Source organism: Gekko japonicus, unplaced genomic scaffold (genome assembly GCF_001447785.1).
Source record: "Gekko japonicus isolate JY-2015 unplaced genomic scaffold, Gekko_japonicus_V1.1 scaffold675, whole genome shotgun sequence".
Lineage (NCBI taxonomy): Eukaryota > Metazoa > Chordata > Lepidosauria > Squamata > Gekkonidae > Gekko > Gekko japonicus.
Genome location: NW_015175376.1, coordinates 683858 through 699053, shown reverse-complemented (window position 1 = coordinate 699053; position 15196 = coordinate 683858). Strand labels below are relative to the sequence as shown.

Genomic DNA, 15196 nt, shown 5'->3' with positions numbered 1-15196 from the left:
CATGCATTTGATAGAAATGCTCCAGAAACCTTGTTTTCAAATCTTGTGAAACTTTATTGATGGTTATTGTTCAACTGATCATATTTGCATGCACATTACGATGACAAAGAGAAAAAGCCTGATCACAAACACTTCTTAAAAAGCAGAATCGTTTATAGCGAGTTGGCAGGTTCACAGCGGTGAATTGATCATTCTAAAGTGCTCGCCTGATTTCGGGCCGGCACGGTACACATGAGAATATAACTATCTGCAGCAAAACCGTGGCGAGACGGTTTTATTTTTTTTCCTGCTTTTATTAATTTTAAATACAAAAAACAAGAAGACCCCTGACAAACACCCCAAAATTAGGTTAACTTGTAAACAGGACAACATGGAAAGATTTTTCAAACATATGGACAGACAAACTGCAATTTTTCAGCTGTGCTGGAAGCTGCCATGTAGGCACCTGTTCTTGGGTGCCACGAGGGGGGGGGAGTGTTGGGGGAGTGTCGGACTAGCACTTTCTGGTATATAGCAATCTCATTTCCGTTGTTGCCTCTACTTTACATTGCCTCGGGCCCAAATAATAGTAATAGTAGTAATAACAATAACAATAATAAATAATAATAATAATAATAACCATGATGGCATTGGGTTTGGAAAATGAAACGAGAGGGCGGGGCTTGGAACACCTTGAAAAACTGCAGTTTGCTTACACAACACGGTCATGTTTCAAAAAGTACCAAGCAGATGGAAGTACCATGATTATCTCTACTCCATGGTTGCAGTTACTCGTAAAATGCATATATAAATTTTGAGTATGAGTAGCATTTAAATTCTGTAAAAATGATAAATGTGTTTGTCTCTACCTTTTGGCCTACTGGACTGAAAATCTAAAGCGTCATAAGGTGTGTACATTTCTCTTGAACGGAATAATTCCACTGCACAGATGTAAATTTTTATACACTTTTTTTTTAACTGGTACAAAGAATTTAAGTTTTTATTACGTTTCTATTTTTTTTTTGGAAAAAAAAGAAAAAAAATAGAAACAGTGCTTTTTTTTTAATCTTTATTATTATTATTAATTTTTAATCCTCCCATAATATAAAAGTCTCCAATGAAATCAATAATTTATTATACTGGAAGAAATATAAAAAAGAATGCTTGTTCATGATCTAACTAGCAGGTATCTTATTTATTTATTTATTTTTTGCCTAAAGAACTAGTCTATGACTGGCGCGTAATACTGCCTGGTGGAATGCATTGAAAGGGTGTCTCGGACAGCTTCTAATTAGATTTGTATGTACAGGTGTCATTTCAAGCACCCCCTTCTTCTCTGCCCCGCCCCCTCCCCCTCCCCGCCCCCTCAAAATTAACAACATAACCTTTGGCTTTGAAGGAACAGTGAATCATTTGAGACAAGCTGATCTAATGAAGGTAGGTGCAGTGGGGATCTATTGTAAGTGTGTCTCAGTTGAACCCCACTCTCACCTCCTCTCTTCCCCTTCCTTTGGAAAACTAAAATAAATGTTTTGATGCAGGAAAATAATAATAATAATAAAAAAGATATGTCACTTACACTTTTACAAAACAAGTGAGGAAATCCCAATAGCTTAATATTTAGCATATATAATTCATTTACATGATATAGCGGTCTTGATTGTGGCCCCCCGAAACAGTATTTTTTTAAAATTCATTTCTAGCAGCTTTCTAGATCAACCACAACAATGGAAATAAATAAGAATTAATAATAATAATTAAGAAGAACAAAATCAAAACTTTCTACAGTCAGCAAACTATGTAACTTCATAAATTAAAAGACCCACAATATTAAAATACACAGAACAAAATATCTGAGGTATAAGATAAAAAATGTAGATTTTTTTTCTCCTCTTTTTTATTTTTGTTTGTTTGTTTGTTTAGAGTTGCTAAAATGATGCACTACTGCATGTATTGCAATACCCAGGCCTCGGAAAGCTTCCTTTTCCCCCACATTGGAAGGGTATTATGGTTTTGTCATTTAGTATGGAGCAAACCGGCTGTATCCCCCTCGATATATACTAGCCTGTAATGAAGAGAGAACGAGACCGACATCATCAGCATGGCTCCTAGTCTTGGCATCAGTCAAGGGTGCAAAAGCATTCTGAAACAAAGCAATTTGATGGATTGTTTTTTTACTTCCGCTTTCTTCACAACCAGATCTGCAAAATTTGTTCTGCTGTGACTACTGTTCTTGGTGGGCAAGCAAAGTTCAGACACCACTGAGAAGTGTGCAACCGGGGTACCAATTAGCAGAGCTGCTGACCGATTAGAGAATTTTTAGCTGGTGAATCACCTCCTACTAACTGATTAATTAGCTGATCTTAGTAAAATCCGCAAGTGTTAATTAAGGCTAAACAACGTGTTCCTGTTTCTATTGGGTTAATATTTATATTAACAGTTTCCCACTTTTGGCCGTTAGGATTACAGATTCATTTGTACTGGATGGGCATGTCGTATGTTTCATTACAACAATTTGTAAAAGTGCACTTGTACACACAGTGCTGACACAGCACAAATCTTGTTGGAATGTATGTATGCTTTAGAGAGAGAAAAGATTGGAGAAAATGGAAAATGGCATAGAAATAACTGGTGGTTTATGATTTGCACAGAGGGACAAATGATATCAAAATGGGGATTTTACGACTCCCAACGGCTGGGTTGAAAAACTCAGAACCATCTGTAGTATAATTGCCTTTCTGATAAGGAGCGGTTTTGCTATCAGTTATCAAAAGTCTTGGTTTTCCTGAAAATTTGCTCTGAAGTTTCAGCCAGGCGAGACTGTCCATATTCAAGGGAAACTCTGCTTGTTGGGGTGTTCAAAGAGGTGCTGCACAAATGCTCCCTACTGATTTTTGGCCCAAAGAATGCAGGACTCTCTATGCATAACAGGCAGTCCTTTTTGCACATGGAGGGTTCCCTTTCACAGAGAAGCACCCATGCACCCCCAGAGCTCCAGATCAGGCCCCGAGGCTATGATCCAAGAGTTTGCAATGGCCCAAATCCAAGCTATAACTGTATCCACGCACAATGCTACTGCTGGCATCCTCCGTATTGTGGATAGGCTGGAAAGTGACAAACCTGGGGTGGAAATGATACGAAGGGATCAGAGGGTCTTCCTCCTCCCCCTAGCAAACAATCACACTTGTGATCACGGATCACGAGATTCAGCCCCGTGTATTTATTTCGTAGCATCCACAAGCCACCAGCCTCCAAAACTAGAACCAACAGCAGTTAGAGATGGCATTTTAACAGATAATCTCCGCACAGATATCTGTACACTGGGCATCCAATGAAACTGACGGGCAGTAGGTTCAGGAGGGACAAAAGGAAATGCTACTTTACACAGAGTGATTGAACTGTGGAGATATCTATCTGTGGGTGTTAGGCATGGTGACTATGGGGAACCTCCACACATTCAGAGACACTAAGCCTCTGAATCCAAGAGCCAGGAGGCAGCATCAGGGGAAGGCCTTGGCATCTATGCCCTGCTGTTGGCCCTCCAGAGGAACTGGTTGGCCACTGTGTGAGACAGGATGCTGGACTAGATGGACTACTGGTCTGATTCAGCAGGGCTCTTCTTATGTTTTATATACAAAAAAATAAATAAATCTGTAGTATCGCCTTCCATTCAAGACCAGAAAGCTGTATATGTGTCCACCATGCTGTGTATATTGTCATGGACAGAAAAGAATCCACAGGCATTCCATCTGAGTTTAGGCAGATTATTTCTAGACTGGCTTTCAGAAGTCTGCTCTGCACATGAAGGAGAATGAGGTGGCAGACCGCACCAGTATGGTTTGAAGATTTCTCTTGCATAAAACACTCCACATAAAAAGAAAACTGGCACATTGGGCAAAAAGAGGGCATAAAAACTTTTCTCCTTACTGAGATAGCTTTCTATTTGCGCGGAGCCTCTGGAGTTTTGCGGGATCATTCCACCCTCTGACATGACGCAATGCATTCTGCCACCACAGTACCCCACCACCCTGTGCAGGAGCTACCACCAAAGCAAGTTCGAGGCAAAGGTGGAGGTCCCTTGCTGAGGCATCTGTAGCATTTTGAGATAAGCAAGCGAAAGGAGTTTAATTAAAGGCTAGCACATTTCTGGGGGGCTGCCGTGCAGGGTTCAAAGCCCAGGTTGTTATTTCAGCAGTGCCACGGGTGTCATTTGCCCCCACCAGCACATGAGTGCCTGCTGGGAGTCCGGGGCTGATGAATGTGAGATTTGGGACAAGTGTTTTGCATCTGAATTTCACCCAAAGTGAAATTCGAAAGGAACCTGAGCCTCTCTGGGTCTATTGAAACATCAGAGGAATTTCCAAGAAAGCAAAGAGTTCAATTAAGAGGAACAAAATTTCTCTCGGGGTTTCTACTCTGTGAGGGTTTCTTTTTAAAAAACAATAGGAGGTCATTCCTCTCCATCTTTTAAAAAAACCGTTGAATCTTTTGCATCTTTGTGACCTTTGATATTTACCATGCCAGGGAAAATGTTAATATGCAGGGAATTTCTCTCACATGGCAAGCAGTCGCCATGTTCTAGGACATTCAAATAAAAAGTTAGATGGGGGGAGGTGAAAACTGCCTTGTGAGGACTTGAACTCCAGTGCCTTGACCCAGGGAACTGCGCTTGCTTAATTGGGTCGTGAATCTCCATTCATTTACATGGCTTTAAGTCTCCTGAAGCAAAGAAATCTTCAGAAGGGTGACTAATAATGAAGTATGTACAAAACCACTTTCCCCCCACTCAGTGGGTTGATTTTCCCACATCCTCCGTGCTGGGAGCACTTTTCAGCGCCCTCGCCTTCCAGGTCCTGACACGCAGATTTCGAGATGCACATTTGAAGGCACTGTCGAGCATCAAGCGCTTACTTGTATTCACCATTGGCTTAGCTGTGCATCTAGCTGCTCCTACACGCATCTTTCTCTAAGTGGCAAATTCGAAGCACCGCTGTGCCTTTCATGTGCACTGTTAACCATAAGGGGTTCAACAGCTTATAACAGTTTGCACATAAAAGCATCCTAAGGTGCTGTTCCATTGGCGCGGCAAGGAAATTGTCTTCGTCTGGCCTCCCACAACTCAAGGGTGCTTGAAGATCCAAGCCACAGTCTCTGCCTTCCCTTCCCCCACAGATCTGTTAGGGATGCTCATCGGCCACTATGAACATGTGGATTTCATTTTGGAATCCAAAAAACGAAAACTTATGTACGGCAGGGGTGGCCAAACTTGCTTAACATAACAGTCACACAGAATAAATGTCAGATGTTTGCGAGCCACAAGACATAAACAAATATCACACACACATTTTTATTGAAAAATAAACAAATTTGCTTTTTATTAACATCAAATTAGACCGTGTGAAAGAACCGCATGCGGCTCCCGAACTGCAGTTTGGCCACCCCTGATGTACAACATTCTGACAACCCCCCCTGCAATACCTAAAATAAGCTGTTTCTCATATGAATAATCTGAATTAAAAATCATTATAGATTCCCATCCATGCTACATGCGGAAAGGGAAATGTGTACAGAGCCGCTTCCTATATCACAGTTACTAGGACACCTTTCCACACCTGTTGCTGATCACTTGTGGGGCGAATTAAATTAAAATAGGTTTTACAGTAGACTACACAGACTAAACAATGGGTCTCCAACCTCTTTTGAGCTGGCAGGCACCTTTGGGGAGGGGGGTGCTGGGCACAATCACAAAATGGCTGCTACAAGAGGCAGAGCAAACCACAAAATGTCAGGGAGTGAAGCCATGCATAACTCTAAGCGTTAACTCTTCAGTTTAACAGGATGCCCTTTAAAACGAAGACATTGTTTAAAAATATTTTTCCCCTTGCATTCACACAGCTTACTTTCAGCATTTTAAAAAGCGGCACAGCCAATCAGAACCCTGCTGGTCTAAAGGCCCCCCCCTTTCTAAAAATACTTGGTGAGCACCAGGAATGGTGTCAGCACCATTGTTACCGTGGGCGCCCTGTTGGGGACTGGAGATAATGGGCACCATTTCAGCAAAAGTTAGACACGACTCCTGGAATTAACAGGGCTTCAGTTGGTTGCAACCAAATCTCAAAATCTGGCCGAGGGTTTGGAGGCCACGTCGGGATGGTTAAAAAAGAATAGACTAAGACTGAATCCGAGGAAGACAGAGGTTCTGTGGCTGGGGGGGGGGGAGCTTCAAGATTGGGGCGCCACTAGCACTGGAGCAATCCTGATGAAGACATAAATGGGGTTCTGTACTTGGCCTTAGATAAACTTTGTCATAGTGCGAAGGGTTATGGGGAGAATGAATGTATGGGTGAGTTATCCGTGGGGTCCTTGAGGGGTGCATTGTGGCAGTTATGGATGTGAAATCGAGATTTATATCTCCAGGTTCATTTTCTGTATCCAAAACTGACAGCGGAGTGGTCTAACTCCCCCACTGTCTACCCCTCCCCACTTCTGGACAGCGATAATTTTATATATTAGTTATAATAAGGAAAGAAATAGCAGGGATCTGGGGTGACTGACAGTAAGGGCCTAGGATCTTGGTTACTTGCTCTTTGTGCTATAATCACTGGTGTGACTCGAACCTTGGGGCTATGTAAATTCAAGGCCAAAAAAAATATAAAAAGGAATGGCCAGCACCATGAAAGGATTTCATTTGTGATGGATTTAATTATCAAAATGACTAATTATTCCATTAAGGCAAGTGCTCAGCTAGGTGATATTCGCAAAATTAAAAAAAAATAAAAATAACTTACATGCACTACATTGCCAAGAAATTAAGACATTTATCAAGTTTACCGGGAAGGATTAATGTGGCATTTTAGCTGCCGTTAGCATAAGAGACAAATTCAATTAAGGGGAAAGTGAGAAGATGTCAACCATGCTAAGAACCGGGTATAGCAGAGGAGGGGGGGGAGGGAGTTGGGGGAAGGAAGGGGAGACGGAAATCGGCACTTACCACGGCACCAACGCCGTAGGTGGTTGCGGGAGTAAGTGTGTGGTGGTAGGGGTCTGCAGCATAAAGTCGTCCGTAACTAAAAAGAAAGCAGAGCTGACGATTAATAAAGAAAGCAAGAAGGGGGGAAAAACAGAAAGAAAGAACAGAGGTTAAAAATGGAGGGGGACTCACAAGATGAAGGCAATCAACCATTTCCCCTCTATCCAATTACACTGGAAAGGAACTGACTCAGCACTTTATGGAAGCAATATCCTCTGGGAAAGTGCGTTCAGTCGACAAATGAAAATGATGAAAGGAACACAAATGCATAATTAGCTTTGTGAGATTAGCACTCGGCAGCCAACCAGCATGGCTGCTGGAGGATTCGCAGTCTCCCCCCCCCCCTTCTTCTTATGGGCAGCGGCTCTCAGAATGTGGGTCCCTGATGGGCTTTCTGCTAGCTCTCGGGGCCGTGTTTGAAATCGCTGAGAAAACACACAGGGACAAATGAAGTTTCCAAAGTTGTTGGTGAAATGAGCTGAACAGGCAAAGGAGCTCATACAGCGTGCTTTTTCAAGCTGAACTTGGGGGGGGGGGCAAATGGCAAACTTCAGAGGACTGGGTGATGGACAGAATTGTGTAGAGAGAACCCAGTGGGAGGCCAGCGGCCCATTGGACTCATCAGACTTCCTCCCATGTGACATCTGGGAAGCTAGGGAATGGCCTGGTCCACAAAGAGAAAGCAAAATAGAACAGCCCTCCCTGAGATAACCAAGTTTAAGGACACAGATACAGATGGAGAAATATGTAACGCTGCCATCCAAAATGGCAGACCCCTGTGGAATTCCCCCTTGTACGCTGGAATGGAGTGGATTCTTCAACTCAGGCTTTCTGAGGAGGTGGAGAAAACTCCAGGAGGGAGGACTCTAAAGCCCCCAGGGCCAGGGACTGCCTCACCACCCGTGTGTTCCATCTATCTTCAGCTTGTCCAATAACTAGGGTTGCCATTCCCCTGATGGAGGCAGGGGTTTACCTGCTTTTGGGGGGCCCAATCCACCACTGCACAGCTGGCCGGTGGGGAGAGCCCCACACCCAAAGAGCCCCATTTGCACCAACTTGCCTGGTGCAGTGATGTCTCCTGCAGGTGTTGTCATCACACAGGGCACGTTGCATGGGGGACGCTCTAGCCTTCGAGAGGAAAAAACTCTATGGTTACCATAGAGTTTTTTTCTTAAATGCTAGACCATCCCCCCACAACATGCCCTGCATGATGATGTCACTTCCATGTGACATCTTCGCGGCATGCACACGAAAACTCCTGGGAACAGAGAGGGATCCCCCCACCAGCAGACAGGTACGACCTGGCAACCCTACCAATAACAGGCAGTAAGGCTGTGGTTTCTTGCTTTTTTTCACCACAACAGAATCCCACGCTCCACTTGAAAGCCTTCTTATCCCTTCTCTTCTCCTTGTGCATCTGTCTGGCTCTGATCCTAGGTCTGGGTTTCTACCCAGAATCCCTTGACTGGGGGCTTGATTTGGATTGACTGTGTTAGGCTTGAAGGCAGCAGGGCCTTCAGAGAGCTACTCGCCGCTCTTTTGGGCAGGGATACTGTCCCCCTGGTCCCTTCCGACCTCCCAGGCCTCATCTGCTGTCTGTCTTCCTGCTAGGGTTTCCAGCCTCTAGGTGGGTCCTGGAGATCTCCCGCTTTTACGGCTGATCTCCGGCTGACAGAGATCAGCTCCCCCGGAGAAAACGGCAGCTTTGAAGGGTGGACGCTACGGCATTGTACCGTGCTGAGAGCCTTCCCCGCCCTCTCCTGGATCCACCCCCAGAGTCTGCAGGTATTTTCCAACCGAGGACTGGCAACCCTACTTCCTGCCCCTTACAGCTGGCTCTCTCTTTCCCTCCTCCTGCTCTTGTCTTTTATTCCCCTATTTCCAGCCATGCCCGCCTCCTGGGTCTCCTGGCCTACACCTGAGTAGGCCTTTACTCCCAAGGGAAGTCTCTACTCCCAAGGAAGGCAATTACCGCTGAGGAGGCTAATACTGTCTTTGCCCCCACCTGCTCTTTAGGTGACCTCAGGTCCCCATCCTGCCTTTGCTTCCTCCTATTGGCTAACGCGCAGCCTCTCTTTGGGCTGCTTCCCGGCTCCCCATCTGCACATCCCACCTGGGGGGGGGGTCCTGGGGGGGTATAGCGAGCCCATTTAAAAAGAAGCCCAGTTATCTGCTTAGATCCTAGGAGAAGAACCATTCCCCAGCCAACATTCTCCAACATAAAAAAAAAAAAGTTTGGGTCCAAGATGTTTAAAGTATTAATTTACAGAACTATAAGCCCTTCTATATAAGAAGCAAAAGCATAGCCAAAACCTCTCCTCCGGACGCAAGTTCCTGTTTGCCTCTCTGTAAAACTTTTCACTTCATCATGCACTGTTCACTCCGGCACAATCACAGGCTCATCCTTGGTTACCAACTCAGCAAACTAAGAGACCGATGCTCTAATCAGTCAGCGAGGAATGAGAACAACACGGACCAGTATCCCTTTTGCGACACTGAAAGGCCCTCAGAGACAATGGCTGCAGGATATCCATCCATCCATCCTCCTGCTGTTGGTTTGAGTGGTCTTCTGTCCCCTACCCAGGACGATAGAGGTGCAGGGAAACAGAGTGTGATGCAATCAGGACAGAAGATGCGACTACATGCTAAAGAAGGACAAGGGGACAGTGGGGCATCTCGGGGCTAGGCCCCCTCACTTACTGGCAAGGCCCCATGACTTCCCATCTAGCCCGGGGACCCTGAGTGGCAACAGATGTGGGGAAGGAGTTGGGTATTCCTTTAATTCAATTAGCCAGTGCCCTTTAAGAAATTTAAACGCCCCCCGACTCAAAAAATCCTGGCCACAGGCCTGCCTTTCATCACAGGACTCATTTTCCTGACCCCTGATCATCTCCACTGCTCGTCTCTGGGCTGTTCCTGTTTGTCTACATCTTTCTTAAACTCGACACGAGACTCCGGATGAGGTCTGAGTCGTGGCGAGAAGGGTGGAAACAATTGCTGTTCATGCCCTGTGCGATATAATTATAATGTAAGCAAATAAATTTTGCTCTGTCATGAGGAGAGAAATTAAATTTGGCTCAGAAATGTCTGAGCACTCCCAGAGTGAGACAACCCCAAGTAGCGGAGAGACTGGGCAAGAGTTTTGCCTTAACCGGCACTGATGGCAGCGCAGAATCGTTCTCTGCAGGACTGAATGGTGATCACGCACTTGCTGGCAGGAAGGAAAAGGGACACCGCTCGGAGGGGCACTGCATGAATCTCTCTCTCTCAGACCTCAGTGACTGTTGCCATCAGGGGTCATTTAGTAGAAAAAAAGGTGCAGGAGCTCATTAGCTTCGCGGGGAGGGCGGGTTATAAATTGAACTTATAAATAACTAAAAATAACTCATTAGCATAACTTATTTGCATATGCCACACCCTCTGACATCACAGGAAGTGTGTCAGAAGGCAACACCCACCACTCAGGCTCCACTGGACTGTTTTGGACTGCTAGCTATTGCGGGGGGGGGGGACTCGCAGATCTGTCCTTGCAGAGGAGGGAGAGCTTGTACCTGAATAAAACTTGGTCTTAAAGGTGCCACTGAACTGTTTTGGACCAGGGGGTCGGGGGGGGGGCTCTGCAACTTACCTGGCTGCTTCTTGCTCTGACTGAGGGCTGCTGGGAGCAGGGGGGGCTTGTTGCATGTGCCCGCCCCCTGGGCTCTTTACTGCCGGAGCTCCGCTCCTGTGCGCTCCTGCAGGAAATGACCCCTGGTTGCCATTAACTGATTGGCCTAAGCGGCACCATTTCATGTCCAGAGCCTCACCCTGAGTTCTGTTTCTGGGGCCTGCGGAAGGGAGATGGGATCTTGGGAACTAGTTTGTCTGCATAGGAAGTGCAGAACATCTGCCAAACATTGCTACTGTTGGGGGCTAGACATACACGTGACACATGAAGCTACCTTATACTGGATCAAAGTCAGTCTTGCCTACTCAGACTGGCAGCGGCTCTCCAGGGTCTCAGGCGGAGGTCTTCCACATCACCTACTACCACATCCTTTAAAGAGCAGAGGCCGGGGGTTGAACCTGGGACCTCCTGCCCGCCAAGCAGATGATCTACCACAGAGCCATGGCCTACGGATATTTTTGGGAGGAAAGAGGGACTTTTGGGGGGCGGAGGCTTTCAAGGCTGCTCCCCATGGGTTCATTGTCTGCCTGACGTCACATCTTCTGCTGCTTTGGTGCTACATAAAGGAAGGGTAGAGTTTGCCTAGGCAGATTTTGCTGTGGTTTCAATTTGCGTATTTGTTTTTCATCTGGGTGTGTTTTGAGTCTGGGTTGGTTTACAATTTTTGCTTTCAGTTTGTGTGTTTGTTTCAATCTTTGCCGTCAACCTTTGCTGTCTCGTCTATTCTGATCTCCCTTGCTCCACCCTCCTGACCTGGACTGTTCAGTGACTGCTGGGGGGCGATCGCCCACTGCTCTTTCTAAACCTTGGGCACTTTTATAGACCCATCGGAGCGTGCTCCTAGGTTCATGGGCCATCTTGGTGTACCAAATGAGCAAATTGTAGAACTGTAGAATGTTTTTTATTATTTTATCTGTGTTTTTAATTGCTGTGAGCCGCCCTGAGCCCTGTGTGTGGGGAAGAACGGGATAAAAAGTCAAATCGATCGATCAATGTATGTTTTTTGGTGTACTTGCAGCTTGTGGCTATACTGTTGCTCAATGGAGTCTAAGGACAAAAGGCAGGATCTAAATGTTTTAAATAAATAAAAGTAAAGCACGCTTTGTCCCCGGATAGCTCCTAGACAAGGTCAGAGTGGCGAGGGGATGATGTGATGCCATCATGATATTATGTTGTAGCAAAGAGACTCCACTTTGGCTACATAATCATCAGGAATCATCAAGATTTGCCTATGCAATTAATTGATTAATTATCGTATGGGAGTTGTGTGTAGTATAGACAGAAGATCCTAAGATTGTCTGGCAGCCAGAAGTTCTAGCTCTTTTAGCATTATGCACCACTAGGTGACCAGCTAGACTTGTTTTTTTAAGGCAAGAGATGTTCCAGAGGTGGTTTGCTATCGCCTGCCTCTGCATCACGGCCCTGGTATTCCTTGGAGGTCGCCCATCCAAATACTATATGGTGATAATGCCATCCAGACTTTAGGTAGAAGCCCTGATACAGCTTTGTGATGAGTGTTTCACTGCTTCTGGGGGGGAAATCCTGCCAAAAAAGAGGGACAGGTGTCTTCCATGGGGGGAGAGATCTGTGTTGTGCCCCCTGCTTCTTCTACACCTTATCTTATACACAAAAGTACCACATTACACTGACAGATCGGCAAACATATATACATGACTCCAGGTACCACCCCAACCACATCAGGCAATCCACTGTTTGTAGCCAAGCCCTATACTATAGCCACACCTGCTCCAAACCCTCAGACAGAGATACTCGAAAGATCTTCAGCAGGGATTTTTGCAACTATAATATGGTGAGAAGGATGATTGGAAAGGCCAGGATGATACCCGGGGTCAGCTTGCTACAAGACAAGCCCAAAGAAAATGACAACAGAACACCACTGGTGGTCACCTATAGCTCATAACTCAAGCCAGTTCAACACATTATTAATGACCTACAACCCATGCTGGATAGTGACACTTCCTTCAGACAGGCACTGGGTGCCCGACCTTTTTCTTGCTTACAGACAGCCTGCTAAAACAATTTCTCACCCACAGTGATAACCTACTTAACAGTCACATGGACTGGTACCAAGTGCTGCAACAAACCAAGGTACCAGTTTTGCTCTCATATGGATCCAGCAACATCAGCCAGACCATCTCAGGTTCCTACTCCTGCTCATCCTCTCATGTGATTTATGCCGTCGCATATCAGCAATCCCCCTCCACCCTCTACATTGGTCAAACAGGCCAGTCCCTTTGACAAAGAATTAATGGACGTAAGTCTGACATTAAGAATCACACCATTCAAATACCATTTTAACCTTCCAGGACATTCACTTGCTGACCTAAGAGTAGCAGTTCTCTTACAAAGGCATTTCACAAGGAGAATGGAAAGAGAGACTGCTGAATTGCAACTGATAATGAAACTCAAGACAATGCATCCACCTGGACTTAATCGAGACCTAGGTTTCCTGTCTCATTACCAATGCTGATTTCTCCACACAGACTGTCACTCTCACACATAATCCAATAACGCCTGCTATTGTCATTCGCCTGCTATTGCCATTTGCCTGCTGTTGTCATTCGGCATCTGAAACCTCTTTCCACTGTGCGTAGGACTGATGGACTCACATTCTAGCTGTATCTGAAGAAGTGAGCAGTGACTCACGAAAGCTCATCCCCTGCCACAAATTGTGTTAGTCTTTAAGGTCCTACTGGACTCCTGCTCTTTTTTTTTTAACCTTATCTTGGTAATCCTGAAGTCGATCTCTACCGCCTGTACTTAAGCAGAATTTAGGACTATTTGGTGGGAGTTGAGCATCCGTTAGTGTGTGCACGCAGCCCCTTCCAGGTCCCTTTTTTCTTCTGTGTGCCTTATTATAGTATTCCCAGGCAGCTAATTACCTGTGCACATATGCCCACAGACACCCACACACTGCAGTTTAGGATTTCTCAAGCCACTTTTAGCCTAACTGGGAGTGCCAGTTTCCTTTGTTTTCTGTTCCTTGCCTGGATTGGATTTAGTATATATTCGAGTTGAGGGCTGGGATTTCCCCCCCTTCTTCTCCCCTATTATTGTGCTTTTAGGGGTCCTGATTGGTCCTTGTTATTAAGGGTTGTTTGGGGTCTGGGTAGGGTTGCCAGCTCCAGATTTGGGGGGTGGAGCCTGAGGCCTTTTGGATACCAGGGGCCTCTTCTGCCTAGCTGCAAACGAACAGCATGGTGAGGGTTTCCCTAATCGCCACCAACCCCCCCCCCTCAAATATCATTGCTATGGGGAAAGTTCCTTGTCCTTGGGAAAACATCTCCTCCAAGCAAACGAACTATAAAACGTAGAGAAGGAAGTGCGTAGAAAAACAGTTCATTGTTATCTAAGGAGAATCAGGACTGGGGGGGGGGAACCCCATAAGCCAGTAGGTAGAACTCAAAAGAAGCATAGAGATGTGTCGGGGGCTGGCTCCTGTCCCTGACTTAACACACACCCCCACAGGCCTGCTGTGAATGGCAATGCTTGGAGGGCCCTTACCCAAAGGGGGGAGCAAACAGGGAACCCAGGAACAGTGGCCCACCTGGTGGGGCAGGCGGTGACAGGCCTCAATGAAGCAGCATCCCACACTGCTGCCCGAGGAGGAGGAGGAGGAGAAGAAGAGATTGGATTTATAGCCCGCCCTTCACTACCCAAGAGCGGCTTACAAGCTCCTTTCCCTTCCCCTCCCCACAACAGACACCCTGTGAGGTGGGTGGGGCTGAGAGAGCTCTGACAGAAACGGCTCTTTCCCAAGAACAGCTCTCGCAGAACTATGACTTGCCCAAGGTCATCCAGCCAGGTGCAAGTGGAGGAGTGGGGAATCAAACCCGGTTCTCCCAGATTAGAGTCCGCGCACTTAACCACTGCACCAAACTGGGGGCTGGAGATATGGACAGCAAGGCGGCGGCCTGCAAGCGGGAAGGACGGCAGCTGGGACGGGCCAGGGTAAGAACCAGGGTTGCCGGGTCCTTCCTGGCTCCTGGAAGGGGGATCCTGCTTCTCCTCTGGGATCCAAAGTGCGTACGCGCTGCGATGGTGTTACCCGGAAGTGACGTCATAACATTGGGGACGTCAGGGGGAGTGCCACTCTGTTTTGGGGACATGACTCATCAGGGTTTTTTGCCTTCAAAACCACAGAGTTTGCCCAAAAACTAGAGTGTCACGCCCGACAACTCCAATTTGATGATGTCACTTCCGGTTGACGTCACTGTGACAGGGACGTCTCAGGGCAATGTGCCTGTTCGGGGGTGGGGCTTCACTAACTGAGCCCCAGAATTTGGAGGAAACCCCACCTAGACCGGAGGTCTGGCGACCCTATTAAGAAGAAGACGGAGAAGAAAGGTGAGGCCGGATGCCTTTAAAGCCCAGGAGGGAAAGCAAAGGACAGGCAGCCCTTGAGAGGATCCAGACCAGGACATCTGAACCTTCTTCTCCTTCCTATTCTGAGGCCAGCAGGGAGGTTGTCCCAAACCCCTCGAGGAGAACAAAGGGTA

At 46.4% G+C, this 15196-nt stretch overlaps 1 protein-coding gene across 2 annotated transcripts in view; it reads right to left on the bottom strand.

The window, feature by feature from the left end:
- Window positions 1–1999: 1999 nt before the first annotated feature.
- The window catches only part of RBFOX1 (RNA binding protein, fox-1 homolog (C. elegans) 1), a 188688-nt gene continuing 175491 nt past the window's right edge, over window positions 2000–15196 (bottom strand). For both annotated transcript variants that reach the window (XM_015425535.1, XM_015425536.1), the window contains 2 exons: window positions 6971–7046; window positions 2000–2122 (listed from right to left, as the gene is read on the bottom strand). In XM_015425535.1, coding sequence (XP_015281021.1) covers window positions 2000–2122; window positions 6971–7046 — 199 coding nt within the window. The remainder of the gene's footprint in view (window positions 2123–6970; window positions 7047–15196) is intronic.